The sequence below is a fragment of the Anoplolepis gracilipes genome, chromosome 1 (genome assembly GCF_047496725.1).
Source record: "Anoplolepis gracilipes chromosome 1, ASM4749672v1, whole genome shotgun sequence".
In the NCBI taxonomy this organism is placed as follows: Eukaryota; Metazoa; Arthropoda; class Insecta; order Hymenoptera; family Formicidae; genus Anoplolepis; species Anoplolepis gracilipes.
This window is the reverse complement of record NC_132970.1, coordinates 11,541,863-11,561,092: the sequence shown is the minus strand read 5'-3', so window position 1 is coordinate 11,561,092 and position 19,230 is coordinate 11,541,863. Positions and strand designations below refer to the sequence as shown.

Here is a 19,230-nt window from a genome sequence, read left to right as displayed (position 1 = left end):
TTTTATATATATATATATATATATATATATATATATATATAAAACAATAATTATATATTTATATAATTATATATTGTTATATATAATTGTATTATTTTTATATATATCCTTGTATACCTTTTTTAAATGTGAATGTTATTTAATATATATATATATATATATATATATATATATATATATATAACCCATACAATGATTTTTATGTAGGTGTAATAGGCCGTTCCACATTTTCTACTATTATAATTGTACCTTGATCCAAATGATCAAGTTTTGTAAAATAATTATTTTATGTTTAGAAAGGGAAAAAAGTTGTTAAAAAAATCATATTTATCAGTTGCCCATCCATGTACTAATATATGTGACAGTGTGACTTGTATGCACATATAATATAATATATTGGACAAATAATTATAACATTCAATGCTTCAACGTTATCTAATAATTGTGTCCGATGATACAATGACAATCTACAAAAAAAACAATGCACCATTAACATTGTATATTAATAATGTAATTAATTTCTTAATTTCACTTTTTTACGTTAAGTAAGCTTTTTTTATGATTTATTTTTGCTCGAACAATCAAACACTAAAAATATTTATTTTCAATTATAAGGACCGTCTTTTCATTACGAAATATTTTTACAAGTGCGAGTAGAAAGTTCTAATCGTTATTAAAATTAGATCTTAGAAGCAACTTTTAGTTATAATGATTGTACCTTTTTATATAAAATATTCTGAAAAATGCAATAATTCGCTTTTCAATTGCTGTTATGATTAAAACAATTTATAACGACTATATTATTCTCGTACAAAATTCGCTAGAATATATTTTCTCTCGTTATTAGAAATGAATTGAAAAGAGCAAATTTATTCGATTTATAAAATTTCAAACATAATTTTATTTGAAAAGGAAATGCCCATCACGATTTATGAACATAAAGTAAAATATTGGAACTGGAGTATATCTTTGTCTTCATTGCATATAAAGCATCAAGTATATTATTGATGTATATTTATAAATTATAATTTGAAGAATTAGGTTTATGTATATATTAACGTGTTATATAATAGTATAAAGAATGTTTATATCAAAAGAGATGAGTCTATTATTTAACAGAAACAATCTCACCAAAAAACTTTTTATCTACTTCAATTTTTTATTTTAATTAAATGTCACTTAGAATCAAATACATATTTGTGTACTCCATATACAAATATAAGCGCGCGCCATAATGTTATAATAAAAATTTTAGCAAAAATCATAAAATCAATATTTTTCTCATATTAAAATGATTAAAATTTACAACGTTTATAATAAATTTGCGTTGAAATTCGTGATAAAATTGAATGCAATTAATAATGCACCGTGAATTTTGATAAAATATTCACGAATTTCAACGCAAATTTATTATAAACGTTGTAAATTTTAATCATTTTAATATGAGAAAAATATTGATTTTATGATTTTTGCTGAAATTTTTATTATAACATTATGGCGCGCGCTTATATTTCTTATTCTTTATTGTATATTACGTTGATATTAATGAAAAGCACGGCTTATTACTTTGATTCTATTATATAAACTGTCTGTGTTTTGTACAACAAATGTTTAAATGTGTAAAAAATTCTGATTTTGCTTTTATTTGCAGAATTCGAATTATAATCTGAAAGATTGCCAAAATTGTCGTATGTCTAATAAATTTATCGCTAATAGTAGAAAGTGCGGAACATCCTTTTCTGCATTTTTCGTTTATACTTTCTTTCGTAAACATACGTTAACGGATCGTGTTGAATAAAACTTGGCAACTATATATTGTACACGTTACATTATACGATAACGATATAATATTGATAAGAGTATTTTCATTGTGAAAGATAGTTTGAAAACGATCTTGAAATTGAATTCGGGATTAAATTGCTACTTCTTTACGAAAATGGTATAATCGAGAAAATTATATTTTTCCGATCAATGTATATTACAACTTTAGAAGGTTCAAACTTTTATCTTTCAGAAAGGCAAATTGCAATATACAGTTGTATAAACAATTGTATATTGCAATAGATATTTTATCTTATGATACTTTTGTAAGTGATAATTTGAAACGCGTTAAAATGTATAACACTTATTATTAACAAATGAATTTGAATTAATAAGCCTCTATATGTAAAAATACAATTTTGATTTACTTGTTATTATCAGGGCAGCGATCACTTAACTTTTCCTCTAGACTTTCATGGAAAGTGAAAATTTACGCCATTCCTTTCAATGGCATTGACTTTTCACATTTCTGCTCTAAAAGAAAAGTTATATGATCGATACCCAGAAGAATGTGCTTTCTTTTTAAAGAATATGTCATTTTACAATCGTAATAACTAACAAGTTAACAAGAGAATTTTCATTGAGAATTTTCATACTTACGATATATACGGAATGAAATGTAAAATTAATCGACTGAAACATACATATACGCAATAATGCAATATAAATAATATGCAATACTAAATGTATAGAAAGGCTGTCGTTTATAAGCAAAAAATTGATAATTTTATCATCAAAAAGCATATGACTGGGTGTAAAGTTTGTATATTATTTAAAATTGTAGAAGAATAATTAACCGAGTGTTCATTATATTTGTATAACTAATAAGAGATAGACATACATACATATATATATATATATATATATATATATATATATATATATATATACACTTGTAAAATATATATATGTAAATATGCGCGCGATGTTGATTATATGTATTAAGAATAATAATAATCTCCGCGTTTAAAGTGTTCTGCTATTTAGTTATTTAATATGTATTCTCTATCCATATATACATACCTTGACGTTTTCTAGATTTCAGTCACCAACATACACACACATAATATCAGATTGTGATTTGTAACAGCAGTAAGAAATATTTTTGTCTCGTGGTACACACATGTCAAAAGCAAAGAATTATTTGACACTTTATTCTTTTCTTTGATATTATGAATATGAAACATATATTATGTGCAAAATCTTCTTTCTGTATATAAATTCTATCTAAAATTATTTGCGTTCTCTCTGCATTCTATATGCTTTCCATAATCAACTTTATTTTTGATGATTATTAATTAATCGAAAATACAGTACATTTATAAAATTCGCTAAATATCCTTTTTAATGAACTATAATCTGCAGATAATTTTTTAAATTAATATCAGTGATGCAAATTTAAAAAATAAAATCTACATTATTCGATGTTATGTCATGTTTTTATTTGACATTATGATCTAATAATTCAACGGTGTCTGATATGATATCTTAATTGTTAATTTAAATGTTAATTTGAATACCTACAATGCAGCGATTATGGATGTGTGTGTGTGTGTGTGTGTACTTTTACGCTTATTTTTGCAGCGATAAGATTCTGGAAAATATATATATATATATATATATATATATATGTATATATATATATATATATATATATATATATATATATATATATATATATATATAAGATTTTCTATTATTTCTTTTCGTAGGTAGGTATATGTATAATATTTAAATTGAAATTCGCTGTATGGAATTTCGTAAGAATGTGAGTATATGTGCGAAAGACGCAAAGGATGACGACATGCATTGTCGGAGATTGTGTGGGGATTATTCCTTTTTTTAATAAAATGGCTCAATCTTGGTTTTCCTCGACATTGTGATTTTTAACATTGTGTCGATTATTTTGTATAACACTTGTTTTTTATTCTCTGCAATAAAATATATTATCGCAATATCGCATTTATTGCGTGTCGTTTTCTCCTTTTTTATCTAAATCGATTTCAGATTCTATGATAGCTCCAGATTCTAGTATAACTTAAATGGAAAATATATTTAATTTATCAGATATTTGCTCATTGAAATCGAATGCATGTGTGTCGATTGTTCTTAAAACTGGGAGCTAATATAACAGTTTGATGACTGTATGTGTCAAGATTATATCTTTATTAACAAAATTGCTTTAACTTATTTACAGATACACCAGCAAAACTCAACAAGTACCTGTTGCTGCAAACGCCTCCAGGTGCCAGCTATAAGTCGACATTTTTAAAACCGGATTGAGTTTTCACGTGGGTTTTCAGATATGGCAATTCCGTTGTCTAATATAGGAAAACAAACTCGTACTTTCTCTCTTTTCAGATATAAAATAATACCTAAAAAAAATCGTCAAAAGTCGTCTACAAGCCATAAAAGAAGACGTCGATTCACGTTGTTCGCGTCAGTAGCTGTGGCTATTATGCCAAGAGAATGCAATCAAGAGAGCGATACCAGAAGCGAGACGGAGGAGCTCGACAGGCAGATTGTACTACTTGGATAGAAAAACAGTGGTTTTCTCATTATGTTAGTAAATGCCTTCCCCAGTGTTAACGCAATTGAAATATATCGTCTATTATTTCCGCACGCGAATCCTATATCGCGCGCGAGTCTACGCGAAAGACGCACTCAGATGATCAACGATCTACCGATTCCGCGAGGATACTACTGATGTATCATCTTCATCAAAAGACACGAAGGCTTCACCGACCATTTCAGATCGCGCAATACGTCACGATCGTCATCAGTACGATAGATCCGAGGTTGCCAAGGCACGTTGCTCCTCCGCTGACTGCTTCGACCTGTTCGCGTTCCTGGCGATCGTGATTGTTGCTGTTCGAGTTGTCTCGTTGAAAGTCGGCACTGGACATCGTCCGACGCTCCTCCGGCGGGGATCTCTTTGATCTCTCCACCAGGGTCAGCCTCGTCTTGGGCAGGAGTTCAGACCGGAACGATAGGTCGATGTCCGGTAAACGGTATTTCCTCTCATACGACGAGTCGTTTGTGCGCATTTCACCGGGAATCAGAGGAGGAAGCTCACCTTGAAACTTACCGAACTGTGGCGTTCTGCTCAGCAGCTCCGACGTCAGTTTGCCCTTGCTATCGCGATGCTCGATGTTGGAAATGGATCTGGCCAGGCCGGTGGAATCCTTGAGTTTCTTACCGTCATAAGTGATTAACACGCCGGAAGAGGAGGCTGGTAGCTGTTCGGGTCGCGTTCTAGCAATCGGAGGAAGATAGTAAGTATCCAATCTAAGATCGGCCGCCATCTCCATGTCGTCGAGGTCATCGAGTCGCGACGAGAAGCGCGTGGGAGATGCCTTCTTCTTCTGCTTCCTGCCGCCGTCGATCGTGGACGTTGTCACGGGCATAAAGCTAGGTGAGAACTCATCGATCGTCCGATAATCCGTACGCTTCCCATATACTTTTTTGTCGTCACGCCACGTTCCTCCACTTGCATCTGGTTTTTTCTGCGCGACATCGGGTACATTGTCTATGACATTTCTGATAATTGGTTTGAAACCACCCTCGATGACGATGGAGTCAGGATCGAAGCCAGTGTTGCGCGCGGGTTTCAGGTATGTCCACGAGGGAGGGTCCATGAGATTATCGGAAATATCCGCAGTGATATCCGAGCCAATTTTCGCCTCGAGTTTTGCGCGTTGTTGCTTCGTGTCGACTTTCGCCGTGGATTTCTCGAGTGGTGGATTAGCAACAGATTTGTCGGTCGGATTCTGCGTCGTCGTCGTAGTCGTCGTCGCGATAGCGGGCGGTCGATAAACAGACTTTTTGCGCTCGATGAAGATTGATCGCGGTGGCGACGGAGACAAAGATAACGACGACGGCAACGATAATGGCAACGGGAACGGCAACGACATCGCGTTTGTCGAAGTTATCATATTAGCTGCTTGTAAAGTCTGCAACATCGGACGGCGCGTTAGAGTCATCGGTCGGCGTATAATCATCAGTTGGGTCCTCGGAGGTTCGTGTTGATTATGATAACGAGGAAGAGGCGGAGAAAGCTGATGGCGAACGTAGTGATGATAATTGGTCGCGTAATAATGTGGTGCTCGGGAGTATGGTAGCTGACCGTGGTTGCCGCTGGCCACCCCTACGTAAGACAACTTTGTCCCGTGATTCAATGAAGTTGGTCGTTGGTGATCTGCAACGAGGTTAGACAATTGGTGGTTAGTGGTAGTCTGCTGATTCTGCAGAGTCTGCTCCCGTCCGAGCTCTGTGTGATGACCGGCACGAAGGGACGACGACTGCTCGTGAGTGGTCGTAACCGGCCGATGTTGCTGCTGTTGCAAAGCATCCTCATCAACACGATACGCGTCCTTCGGACGTGCTTCGTACGAGTTCTCGGACGATGAAGATGATGATTGCAAGCGATCGTAATTGTTATTGGCATTCGTTAGTAGCTGCGGGTGGTGATGTGAAGCACTTAACTTGCTGTTAGTCGTCGTATGATGGGGATGACGATGACCGTATTCGCGGTGAGGGTGATGAACATGCTGTTGATGAAGAAACTCCTCTGGTGGCGTTACCTTGCTCGCTACGGCTATGCTAGCGCCGTATTCTAGATCCTGATCCGCCGGCTGATCCTGACGGCCATTGGTCGGCTCCACGTACACCTCATGCTTTTCACTGGCCGCCGACGATGGCTCGTTGCTAGTATCAAGGTCACAGGAGTCAAGAACGTTAATCTTCCAGCCTAAATAACGATGTGTGAAACACTGGAAGAAAATTATTTCATAAAGTTATCTATTTAAGAAATCTGTTTAGAGATACTTTATAACACTTGTGCGCAAATTACACACACACATGTATAAAGATCGACACTAATTAAATCGATACGCGATACGGATGGGATTACCTGATAATACACTGTGTCAGGTGTATTTTCGTCAGGCGTCCATTCCACGAAACCCGGTTCACCATGATCGCATTCAAGAGTCAGAGTACGCTGATAAGCTCCGAAAGACGCAAAGTCATCCGCGGGCGGTTGATTCTGATCTGGCACCCAATTGCAGAGACGACCTGTACCGGTAGGAATAATCTTCCCGCGTTGTCGGGATACACCAGCAAATATCTTTACTTTCTGTTAAAGCCAAACAAGAAAAGAAAAAAGTCATCACAAACTGATAATTAGGTGTTTAATACAAAAAATCCTTCTATTACGTGTGCTTTTCAACAACTTTGTCTCAAGGATGCGCTTAGACAAAAGGAATTTTAAATTTAAATTCTTTCCTTAACGGAGAAATTAAATTAAGAAGTGACATCTTTTTTAGAGAATTTTATAGAGAAGAATTTTTTTTACCGCTTTCTCTTCGGCCGTTTTGTGCTGGTAACCGCCTATCGGGTCGTCCGTGATATAGAACGGATGATAACGCGCTGGTATGTTCGGATCTGAACCACCTTCTGTGACGAAAGTGTATCTCCTACCTCGAACCACGTTAATCTCAGGTATCAACAATCCATTAATATACCAAGAAATTCCCCAACCGACGTGACCTAGAAAGAAAGTGAAGTAAAGACCGGTTTGGACTATAAATATAGATACAACTTTCTTGCAATACCTTCTCATGGAACACCTAATGGATCGAGTAAGTTGTGCTAATTTTGATGAATTTTACGAAAGACTAAATATATATATTTAAGAGAAAGCTATTCAAAATTAATAAATATTATATAATAGAACATGGAATTTTTGAATATTATAACATTCGTCGATGATTTTTTACCAGTAATGGCTGGATAGCCGTGCTTTCCTCCAGTGGGTCCCATCTGCGCATAAAAGACACCATCATCCGGCTCGTTGCACTGAATAGGTGGTATTTCCCAAGCGTCTTTCGTAGACGCCGGTGCGGGAGTTGCCGGTAAACGTGGCGGTCTTCTCGTATTGGTAATCTCCTGTCATTTCAACATATCATTTTTCAAAGTAAATATAATATGTAACATTCTCTCTAATTACGTATTTTTATTACAACAACTTACAACAACTTTAGTGCCACTTCCTGTTTCACTATAAGCCGAGGTCTGCTCTTGATCAGGCATGGGGCAGTTCCACGCGGGGGGTCTGCTGAACTCGATGAACTGATCGGTCTTCAAATAGCGGCTGTGGAAACTGGTCTCCTGCCGCTCGTTCAGTGGCCCGATGGCCCAGATTATGGCCTGCGATCTATTCGTCAATATCGGACGGTCCAATTCATCGCTGGCCCTCAACGGTCTCTGATACGTGACGATGCTGTAGTCATTCACCATTGCTGCGTTCAATAATCGCACCGAGTCCGTGCCCTCCTTTAGATGAGAAGATTAGTTATTTCGTTACGCGAAACGAGAGAGAAAGGAAAAAAACTCCTCAAACAGGTTTATTTGCATATTGTACCAGTATACGCGAATCCGGACAACTGCCTCGGCGCCCCGAACACTGGGATTTCGCGTCTAAGAAGTAATCGACAGCATATCCTTGCAAGGTTTGCTTGTCGACCCACGCTACGGTGGCATCTCCGCCAATCATTGTGCTCTTCTCCGTATCCGCGGATAATCCAAAGGCCATGTATTGTCCAGCATCTGTGTAATGTCAATTTAATTTAATTTTTTGTAATTACCTCTCACCAAATTCATCTTTTTTTCAATTCTATATATATTTTCAGAAAATAATTTTTTTATTCACACAAATAACTCTTAATATAAAGATTTATATTTACCTAATTTTGCAACGAGCTGGACAACTATGCTGTCTCCGGCTACGGCCCATCGCACTTCAAAAGCTATGCTGTCATCAAGAACTTCGCAGTTAAGTTTCGACTGAAATCACACACGATAGTCGAAAACAATGACAGCATTGTTGGAAGACAAATAATTACTCACTAAAATTGTAGAATATATACAAAGTTCCAATTGTAAAAAATATGTTTATTTGATGTGCAATACGTTATAATATACATGTAGAAAATAAGTACAAAAATATAAAAAATATAGTACACACATGCGCGCGTATAAACGGATTTGTGTGTGCATATGTATATACATATACAAACATATATTATGTGTGTACATGTTAAATATCACGATATTCACGATAGATATATACATACGTATAAAGAAGAAAATTTGTAACATTTCTCCTACACACTATGTGCGGGTGAAATTTTATATGAAAAAGATTAATCAAAGCAAGAATAAATATTTAAGAAATTCCATATTTTTCCCTTTTTTTCCTTTTATAAATTTTATATATAGGCTCGCATGAATATATATGATGCATATATAAACTGTTCCTCGGGTAAAAGAAATAGAAATATAAAAAAACAGTTTGTATTTTTTCTCTAACTAATTAAAAAGAAATCTCTTCTTTTTTCATTTTATATATATATCTAACAAAATATATGTACTTTTATATGTTTTATATAATATATTAATTCAAAAATAATATATATAATTCAATTAATAATACAATAATTTAAATAATAATAATTAATATCATTTCAAAACGCTATGAGATAAACTTTCGGACAAATGTTGAAAAATTGGAAATTTCCTAAATGAAGTTCTTAACAGATTGGAGGCAATAAAAGCGAAGGGTCTTTGCGTTCACGTAGAAAATACACTCGGGCATGACAGATGTCCACGTTCGGTCGATTCGCACGGTAATTTTCAATAACGCACGAACGAGTCGATTTTCCTGTCACCTTGGAAATGCAAGAGCCTCGCGTACGAATTTTGTTGCGGGTCGGATAAACGAGCACGCGAACGAGCCGTCGACGGCGACGTTTCGTCGGCCGCGCGATAATATTGGCTTTGATAGTCCGCGACATCAGCCGAGGAAGATTGCGCCTGGGAACGAAGTCGCTCGAGTGCCTGCGCATCCTCGACAGCCCGAACTACTTGAATCTGATCGTCCCGGCGTAGGAGCGGCCGATAGGTCGTCGGACGTTGATGCTGCTGCGAGAATAAGTTCGCGAACGAGAGAGTGAAAGGAGAAGGCGACGAGGAAGCGAAAGAAGAGATCTCGTATGTGTTTGTTAACGCCCCGAACTGTCCCTGCCCTCCGCGATGCACGTTCTGCAACACAAGGACAGAGACAGGGTATTTATTTCCATGAACCATAGGAAGCTGAATCTGTCGTTCGCGATAGAACAGAAAAACGAATGTTTGCCATTAAGTTTATTTACTATTTTGTGAGACTGAAGAATTTTATCGCCCGCCATTAAAATTCAAGAATAAACCGAAGAAAAAATTTCTTTAGAAGCAAAAGTTCTAAAGAAGAAGAAGAAGAAGAAGAAGAAGACGATCACGTTCTCGCAGTCGAAACAGTCAAAGTCAAGTGGTCAAGTGTAAGAAAAGAGGAACTCGAAGAAGAGATAGTACCGACGAGGTCGAAAAATAATGGTTCGATAAATTATTGCATAATATATTACAGTGCACATTACGTGTTAATGCATTTCTTTTATCACTCCATTATGCGCTTGCGGTGAATTAAAATATATCTGACATACCTGTGGTGAAACTCCTAGCATTTTCAGGGACGGCGGTATGTTTAGACCATGTGGAATTTGCACGTGGCCAAAGTCAACGGCGAATGCTTCACACCATACTCCAAAATGACCGAATTGATGAACGGTCAGATCGCCCGGTAACGTCAAGACGATCGTCTTGCGATCGTAACGACGCAACGGTTGCTCTTTTCCATTTTCGTCGGGTATTCGGATACCCTGCGATGATGGCGTCGGACCAGTACCTGCCCAAAACTTGGCATCTGCAAAACAATTTTGCATTCACTTGTCGAGTTTGTAAATAAACGCGATATAAATAAACTTATTCATTTTATTTATAATAATAAATTTATTAATAATATAACAAAAAATTTTGAGAGACTAAAATAATAAGTCGTCTCTATAATCGTAGTTGATGACGTGATAAAGTGTGCAAAATACTATCTGCTACATAAAAAAAACTCGATTTTCTTCTCGAAAGGATATTTCTCGATTGCGTAAGATTTTCATGTTTTACAAATGTTGCAATAATCATTTATTAACAATGTCGAAATTTAAGGCTATTATAATATCAAAAAAAAACTTGCCAGGTGCTTCTCCGTCATAACTGAAGCTGGGTATCAGCAGAGTCTGAGCATCTACAATGACAACCGGTTCGGAACTGACGCCGTGTATGCCACCTAATGATTTTAATTTCTGTGGTTTCGGATAATCGAAACCTCGCGGTATTTTGACATCACCGAAATTCACCTAAACAGAGAAATAGTTCTTTGTAAAAGAAACTTGTGTTTATGTTACGTAATCAAGGTATTCATTATATGTAGGTAAAATAATATATTCATTCATTATATGTTTGTAAGCTTGTCACAATCTTCATGATTTATTTTTAAACATTTATAGGAGAGATGAAGAATAAAAGGAAAGACAAGCTAATCTTTTACAATTAATAAATCAACATAATTCGAAATAAAATATAAACTACTCGCAAGTGACAAAAATTTGAAATTCAAACATTTTTTTATGAAAACTTTATTAACTATCGGAAACTCTAATGTTCATCTAATCCCGAACATATGGCAAGCCTACAGTGATCGAATGACGTTTCTTCGGATTGTATGTCCCATTCACTTGACACACGCGGATCCAAACGGCAAGTTGTAAACCTGTACGAGTGTGAAAGTTGTACTTCGAGAAAATGATGACCGGTTCCCGGCAATGAGCAAGTACACACAACCGATATTGCGCAGACCAAGGTCACGAACATGCGTATCCGTTACTTACCGAGAATTCGTCGCACCAAACCGAAAACCACTTGATATTGTTCAAGGTCTTGCCGTCCGGTAAGGTCAGTGTGATGTCCTTCTTGCGGTATCGTTTAAGAACGTTTGTACTGTTAGATAAATGGAAATATTGATAAATCGAGCAAAACTGAAGGGAAAGGAGTCGCTTTAAAATTAAAAGTTGTGGTTATTCTTACTCTAAGATAATTAATTACATTTGCAAGCCATATTTAATATTTTCGATATAGCAATACTTTACTGAATATATTCTTTTATTATCGTTTTACTTACGTTCCGCGTTCGTCGCGCACCCGAAATCCATTATTACCTGGACCCTTGCTGTTTCCAGCGTAAAAAAAGGCGGCTGGAAGAAGAATGATGATTTGCCTTTATTTCTATAATCGATAAACATTTCGCAAATAAGATCCTTAAGGAAAGTTTCTGTTGTTAATGATGACGAACGAGCTGGTTTGAACGAATAGATAAGAAGCACGTTACACGGTCTCAGATCGTGAAGCTCTAATAAGCATCTAGATATTCTCATTAATCTGGAACAGGCATCTCTGTAAGCCAGCTTGTTTGCGCATTAAGAATACGCGTGCCAGAGAGATTTGGGAAAGTTTTTCCGGCACAGAAAAATTGATCGCGGTCAGTCTATCAGGTCGAGGGAAAGTTTTCCAACGATTTTTCATGTTCTTTTTTTTCAAAAATCAACGAGGCGAGAAAAAAAGCAGTATTTGTTTAATGTAAAATTAATAATCAAATATGCGTAATCGTATAGATAACATAATTTTATTAAGATATAGATAAAAATGCATTTTGCGTTAAATTTTTATCACAATTATGCACTAAAAAGTGATGATTAATTTTTATTAATAATTAACGTTATTTCTGGTAATTAAATAATCGATAAAAATAATAACAGATAGTTTTTCTTATCGCATGATTGATTCTTTGAGATACGTAAATATTCTTATCGCTACTAGTGCTGTTTAGGATATTTTAAAAAATCAGTGTCTCTTGTCATTACTTGAGTTTGCCACAATGCAATATACCAACCTGGACCTTCGCCATCGTATGTGAAATCCTTGATGAATAATGTTCTTGCATCAACCGCATAAACCTCGCCACTCACGCCATGATGAAGTTCAGACAGCTTACCGATCAATTTTCCGTAATACGCTCCGCTACATATTTCTGTCAAGAAGCGAAATTTAAATTAATGGATTTAATTATTAAATAATATTAAATTAATTGGCGTAATTAAATTAGCTGAAATGAAATATCGCGCGAAACGGAAAGTGCAGTTCTTGTGTGTTATGAGCGTGTGTTAAAATGTGTCTGCTCTAATATAATAGCACACATGTATAACATCGTAATAAATTTGTTGTTTATCGTTTTTACATTCTGCATCCGGATTACTCAATAACGTGATAAATCATGAAGAATTAGTATAATTATAATAAAATTATCAGCAAGTGCAATGTTGTAAGATTAAATGATGAATAAATCAATTATCGAGTTATATGATGTTGTGTGTGAATTATTAGAAAAGGAATACTGCATACTTTGTGCATTGGACTTTATATGGATTTTAAAAGTGCGAGTTATAGCATATTTTTTATTACATTATTACATACGTATATATTATAATAAAAAATAAAATATACTACACGCGATATACAGCCTTTGATCAAATTTATTTTGTTAAATACATTCTTTGGTAAAAAATTCTTTAATGAGATATTTTTATGTTTGACTTATCTGAGAGTTTAATAAATATTGGAAGAAAAATATAAAATATTTTTTTAATATATTGATCGTAATTAAATATAAAATGTTTTTTTTTTTTTTCAGGGCAACAAATTATACAAATTTCAAATTAGAAATATTCGAAATGTTACAAATAATCAAATTTCACGTGTTTCTTTCTCATTTGATTACGTTAATGTGCTTATAAAAAATATTCCTATGACAATGACATTACATATCTCTTCCACATACCACATTTCAGTCGGCGCTATTATCCTACAGATGATTGCAAGACTGTGCAGAATGATTGCGGAAAAACCGCTACTATACGTAATAATGCGCGAGTTTGTTGGAATAACATATTCCATTCTCTTCTCTCTTTCTTATTGCTATCATGGGGATGTTGATGGATACGTGTTCCCAAATACGGTAACCGATGGATAACGGTAACCGATATATGTACCTCGTCTACGAGAGAATAAATTGGCTAACGATTGATCGAGCACTCGTTACGATTGGTATCCTCGTGCTCATCGTACGCAAAACTAGGTTCCGCGAATCCATCTCGGCTCTCGCCGAGATAAGTGAATCGTTTGTGGTCGCGTCCGATCGCGATACGTTGACAGTTCATCTAGAACGGTTGCGATCAGATCGACGTTTCTCAAATTTTTTCTTTTGGATCGCAGAATCTTAAGTAGTACATTTTTTTTTTTTACGTGAAACCCCTAGGGAAAGATACCTTGAAAATATAAACGACCAAACAAAATATCTCTTTTTTTTTCATATTTATATCAAAACATTTTTAAAAGCAATTTAACTGAATTTTTATTTTATTTATATTCTTTCTCAAATTCTTACTTAACTCGATAATATGTGATATATATGCATAAATATTGTATATAGAATATAAAACAATCATTGTAGGATGTGTGTGTCAAAGAGAATGAAATAAAGTCGATATTAAAAATGTACATAATATATATAAAAAAATAATTATTGGAATATATGTAGAATAGAGGAAGAAATAGAAAGAAAAAGGAAGAGAATAACTCATGAAGGTACTAATAATGATGCATCGAAATGTTGTATGTTTGTATATTTGTATCACGTGTACCAGATAAGTAATGTCTTGAAACGCGAAGGCCGCACGTTTCCATTGATAGATCGCAGGCTCGGGATACATCGGTTATGTTACATAGCTCGTTAAATCGGACCCTTTGCTCGTCCAGGTACCGTTAGAATTCCGTAGAAGGACGGCTGTCATCCATCCAGAACCACGTCGGGGCAACGAAGATTGGCGTTCTACGCGCATTAATCAAGGTCGCGCGGTTGCGTTTCCGCGATTCGATTCAACGAACGCGGATTGCAAAATGTTCACGAACGATGCGTTCAAGATGTTAAAAATTGATAATGTCTGAAGCAAGAACGTTCGTTGCGAGACGAATGCTACTCAAAGGTGATTTGACTCACACATTTTCTTTTTACGAACTCAATAGAATTAATTTTTAAATTGAGAGATATTTACTTATTGTTAGAGAGAATTAACAAAAGAAAAAACGCGAGACAGAATGTGTATTAACTTTCAGAGTTGATTACCTATGTAAATAAATAAAAGTTTTAATATAACTTAATAAGAGGAAATGCTCAACTTTTTATCGTGTGTACGTGATTTATGTATGCATGTGAGAGCGTAATGCTTCCGTACGCAAATTACAGGTTTCTTGCAAATCTCTCGGTGACATGACAGTATCATGACGATATTCATCTATTTATACAGGATAATAAAATATATAAAATGCTACTTTTACAGCTTACGTTTTGTAAGTGTAAGAAACCGGAAAGAATTATCTATAATAAAATATCGATCTAATGAGATAATTGAATTAATCTTCTAAAATATCGAAGAAATTGATAAACTGACTAAAATTATGACTTAATCGAACGTTGTAAATTAAGTCATTTAGCAAAATTCTTATAATACAATAGAAAGAAACGAGTGTTTAAATAATATTTATCATTTGCGCGAAGATGAAGAATTAATTATGGTCACGAATTTAAGAATAGCTCACATTGCTCTCTCAAGAGTGTGATTCACATAACGTACGTATATCGTCTCATCTCAGATACATCAGAGATTATTTACGTCGCGAATATTTTGGACCAACGGCGACTATTGGCATACACGATTGCGACATCGCGGACTCGGAACTTGTATCATATACACGGATGGCCAATTACGGTTATCCGCCTCCCGCTTTCACCTCCTGGAAGCCTGGAAATGTCAGGGGGTCCGCCGACGTCGGTGTTATCGCCCTTTCGTTTTCGTTGCCGTCCTCGCATATAGAAGATTCGCATCCTCTTTCCGAGTTTCAGAATTTAATTTTATGCACGGTGATTCCTTTTCGACTTGCAAATCGCAACAAACACGCACATCTTTTTACAAAGTCCACACGTAACACACATATAAGCTGCTGCGTATATAATTATCAAAACCCGTTACGTTCATAAATTTCAATTATTATCAATTTAAAATTCTGATGCTATAAATGTCTCGATTACTTGGTTATTATTTTACTGAAGCTTTTTTTTGGTCGCACTTTTTAAAAATAGATAATAACGATAAAAGAGAGAGGAAAATATGTATTTTCTTTTTTTTTTTTTTTAATTTTTTCACACGTTTTTCTACATCGTCATTGTTGATGTACACATTAATATAGCTTTAATAGGTATTTGTAGCGGTAACAAAATACTTAGTGCGCCAACTTCCGGCCGGGTAGCTAATTGCAACTATCATTACTCCGATATACTCGAATTACTTTAAATAGGGTAACGCTAAATTTCGATTAGATTTTCACATTAATTATGTTATCATTCTATCCATTTCTCGTAAGAAATCTCTTTCTTCCGTCCGTGTGATTTATTTATTTCCTTTTTTTATTACGACACAAGAGAATGCGGCAGATCGACATTAGCTTTTAGATCTATCAAGTAATTGCTAATTGCAAGTTGGTATCATATGATTTCTCCTTGCTTTCTAAAGTACGCGTTAAAAATAGCACATGCAGAAAAATGCGGAGCGTGAAGTCGTCTCAGGATGCGAAGCCGCAAGTTAGCGGTAAGTAGAGTGGACAGCGAAACAGCCTGCGAAATCGCGTGCGGATATCCCAATTAGCCCGAATAATGCGACGGGATTATAGCATTATTTTAACTCCTAAAGCTAACTTAAATTTTTGATAAAACTACGTCGAACGCGAAAGATGTAGAGACAACGATTTTATCGAAAATATACATATGTGCCTAATCGACACATATCCACATTATATAATCTTATTTACGTTCAGATAACGTTTCATTGCTTCACGAGAATAATATTCTGAGGATAACTCAATACGAGGTCTTTAATCCCCTCACTTTTCATCAAGGACAACGCTTGATGAGCCACGAAAGATTCGATCGAGCGTAAGAGAGAGATCATAACCATCCTTAGCACAGTTATTTTAGATCGAAATCTATGAGGAATGATGTTTCGAGAAACGTAGTTAAAAACGATTTATATATTAATAATTGAAAAATATTTTTAAATGTATCTTTTCTCGCCGTGTGTGTCATATTAATAATTGCGATTCCGTTCTCGTCGATTAAATGAGACAAATTTATGCGATTGCACTGTGATATAACAATCAGTTATTTCTCGTCAAAATGATGAGTAACAGTTGCGATCATTTTCGAAATTAATTAGATCAGATCAATATTGGATCGAGGAAGGACTTACGTGCGGCTACGATGAGGAGGAACGCGATGATTAGACCGATGGTCGGCGGTCGTCGCGTCGAGGACGGTGCGAGTGATCGTGTCGTCATGGTGTCCTGGTGGTTACTGACGAGAAAAGTATCTGTTGTCGATCCAAGTAACTTTGTTGGTCCCACTACGCGATCACCGGCTCGCCTTGCTTCACCCGTTCCCGTTCCTTTCTCTCTGTCTTTCTCTTTAATGAGAAAGACTTTTCAGTTTTTCGCGCCTAGGGTAAAAGTCCCCGTGACCGTTGTCGTCCTAACATCCACCTCGCTCCAGAGCTCCGGATTCGACGAGACACTATTGGCAAACTATTTACACATATTCAATATATCATCCTCGAGATAGAGACGATAAATACGCGTGAGAGATTTCATAAACGGGAGATAAAATGACGTATTGTCATATTTTTACGGAGGAAGACGGGCGTGAGAATTCGCGTAAGCGCGTTGCGTCTACGAACGTGGCTGCAATTATGTGACAAATTTTACGGCATTACGTACAATTACGACGTTGTCATCACGACGACGCATATTACCCCATCGCACGGTAGGACGCTTGCCTAGACTCGGTGCTCGGTGAATATTTCCCGAGTGAGCGCATCGCGCGTTTCAAGCTGCTTTTAACATATTACTCGGCAGAGTAATGTCGTAACGCGACGTGTGATTATTTTTTCCCCACGAGTTTGCATTTTAGATTTACTTGCGCGCCTCGTTAATTAGATCCCGAGCATTAAAGATAACGAAAATTAAAGACGAGTCGGGTCCTATTCGCGTCCGCGAGTAACCTCGACGATTATAAACTCCAAGCTTGTATATAATAATGCGGCTTCTCGACGATGTAACGCGGTTGCCATCGAGATATTCATTTTGCAATACCGCGCGATGAGGCGCAATTTCATCGTTGTAAATGAAGACATTCTCACAAAAACAATCTCTTATTCTACCTTTTTTTCTTATTTTTTTCCACCAACTATTCTTTGACGTTATATACGTTGTATAGAGAGTTAGTGTATGCAATTTGTTACAATAGATTAATTCATTTTGATTTTGCAGATTGAATCGTATTTTATCAGCGCACCTTCTTCAAACCTTCCACAGGCCAGGAAGGCGCGAGTTTGTCGGTTTTGACATGGCAAGAAGTTGCTTTCCATTCCTTCATGGGTGGACTGGTATGCGGACTGGTTGATACTCGTGGCAGAAATCAAAAAATTTCGATCCAACCTGAAAACCGTCTTGTTCATCGTCTTCTTCGTTTCGTCTCCTTTCTCCTATCACACCTTATTATGCCGCGCTGTCGGAAAGAAGAGGAGAGAAGAAACAAGATTAGAATAAGTGAGTAAGTCAATGATATGTGCATACATTTTGTCCGAGTAAAAATTTTCGGATATACGTAACACATCCCGCGTAGATGATTAAAAATAGTTTCAAAGTTTATGGCTTTTTTTAAACCGGGAATGTTAATTATCTGCAACTGGTAATGGCATGTTCGCCGTGAAACGCGTTTTTCTGTCAACATCGAAAGTCGACATAGTAAAATAATAAGAATAACAGATTTTATCGTTTGAAAAAAAAAGAATGTCAGCGAGCGCTCGAATGCGCATCCAAGAATACGATCCGCGTCAGAATAGCGAACGAGCGAAAGTCCTCTTCCTTATTCTTCGTGTAGGTATACCCTCTGACAGACACACTCGGTAGTTTCTTATAGAATGATCACAGCTGTCTAATCTCACACGCACTTTCGCACCGCGCGTCGCAGCGGATGTATACATCTCATGCATATGTAATGACACGATGTGCACTAGATGCGTTGTACATTTGTAAGTATGTATTCGTGTATCACACACCATACGCGACGTTTACCTAGAATTAATAAGAATTAACAAGAAAATATATAATTATATCGACACATTATTAATACATTTCTCCCTCATTAAAATGTATTCAGGTCGCATTTTCAGCGAATGAAAATTTCATTGCTATCTGTATCTCGAAAAATTTGTGTATGTATAAGTATATAATAAGTGAACGATGTTTTTTTTTCTCAAGCGG

At 35.8% G+C, this 19,230-nt stretch overlaps 1 protein-coding gene across 2 annotated transcripts in view; it reads right to left on the bottom strand.

Moving 5' to 3' along the window:
• Positions 1 to 3,522: 3,522 nt before the first annotated feature.
• Skeletor (DM13 and DOMON_DOH domain-containing protein skeletor) overlaps positions 3,523 to 19,230 on the bottom strand; it is a 45,492-nt gene continuing 29,784 nt past the window's right edge. Inside the window, exons 3-16 of one of the 2 annotated variants that reach the window (XM_072899391.1) lie at positions 18,260 to 18,472; positions 17,160 to 17,490; positions 12,695 to 12,832; positions 11,927 to 11,999; positions 11,637 to 11,745; positions 10,943 to 11,105; positions 10,359 to 10,618; positions 8,568 to 8,667; positions 8,246 to 8,430; positions 7,855 to 8,157; positions 7,602 to 7,770; positions 7,178 to 7,371; positions 6,734 to 6,958; positions 3,523 to 6,593 (exon numbers count right to left, since the gene is read on the bottom strand). In XM_072899391.1, the coding sequence (XP_072755492.1) occupies positions 4,572 to 6,593; positions 6,734 to 6,958; positions 7,178 to 7,371; positions 7,602 to 7,770; positions 7,855 to 8,157; positions 8,246 to 8,430; positions 8,568 to 8,667; positions 10,359 to 10,618; positions 10,943 to 11,105; positions 11,637 to 11,745; positions 11,927 to 11,999; positions 12,695 to 12,832; positions 17,160 to 17,247 (4,029 nt within the window). In that variant the 5' untranslated portion in view covers positions 17,248 to 17,490; positions 18,260 to 18,472 and the 3' untranslated portion in view covers positions 3,523 to 4,571. Of the gene's footprint in view, positions 6,594 to 6,733; positions 6,959 to 7,177; positions 7,372 to 7,601; positions 7,771 to 7,854; positions 8,158 to 8,245; positions 8,431 to 8,567; positions 8,668 to 9,332; positions 9,925 to 10,358; positions 10,619 to 10,942; positions 11,106 to 11,636; positions 11,746 to 11,926; positions 12,000 to 12,694; positions 12,833 to 17,159; positions 17,491 to 18,259; positions 18,473 to 19,230 lie in introns of those variants that run through there. The other variant, XM_072899399.1, reaches the window with a different exon arrangement.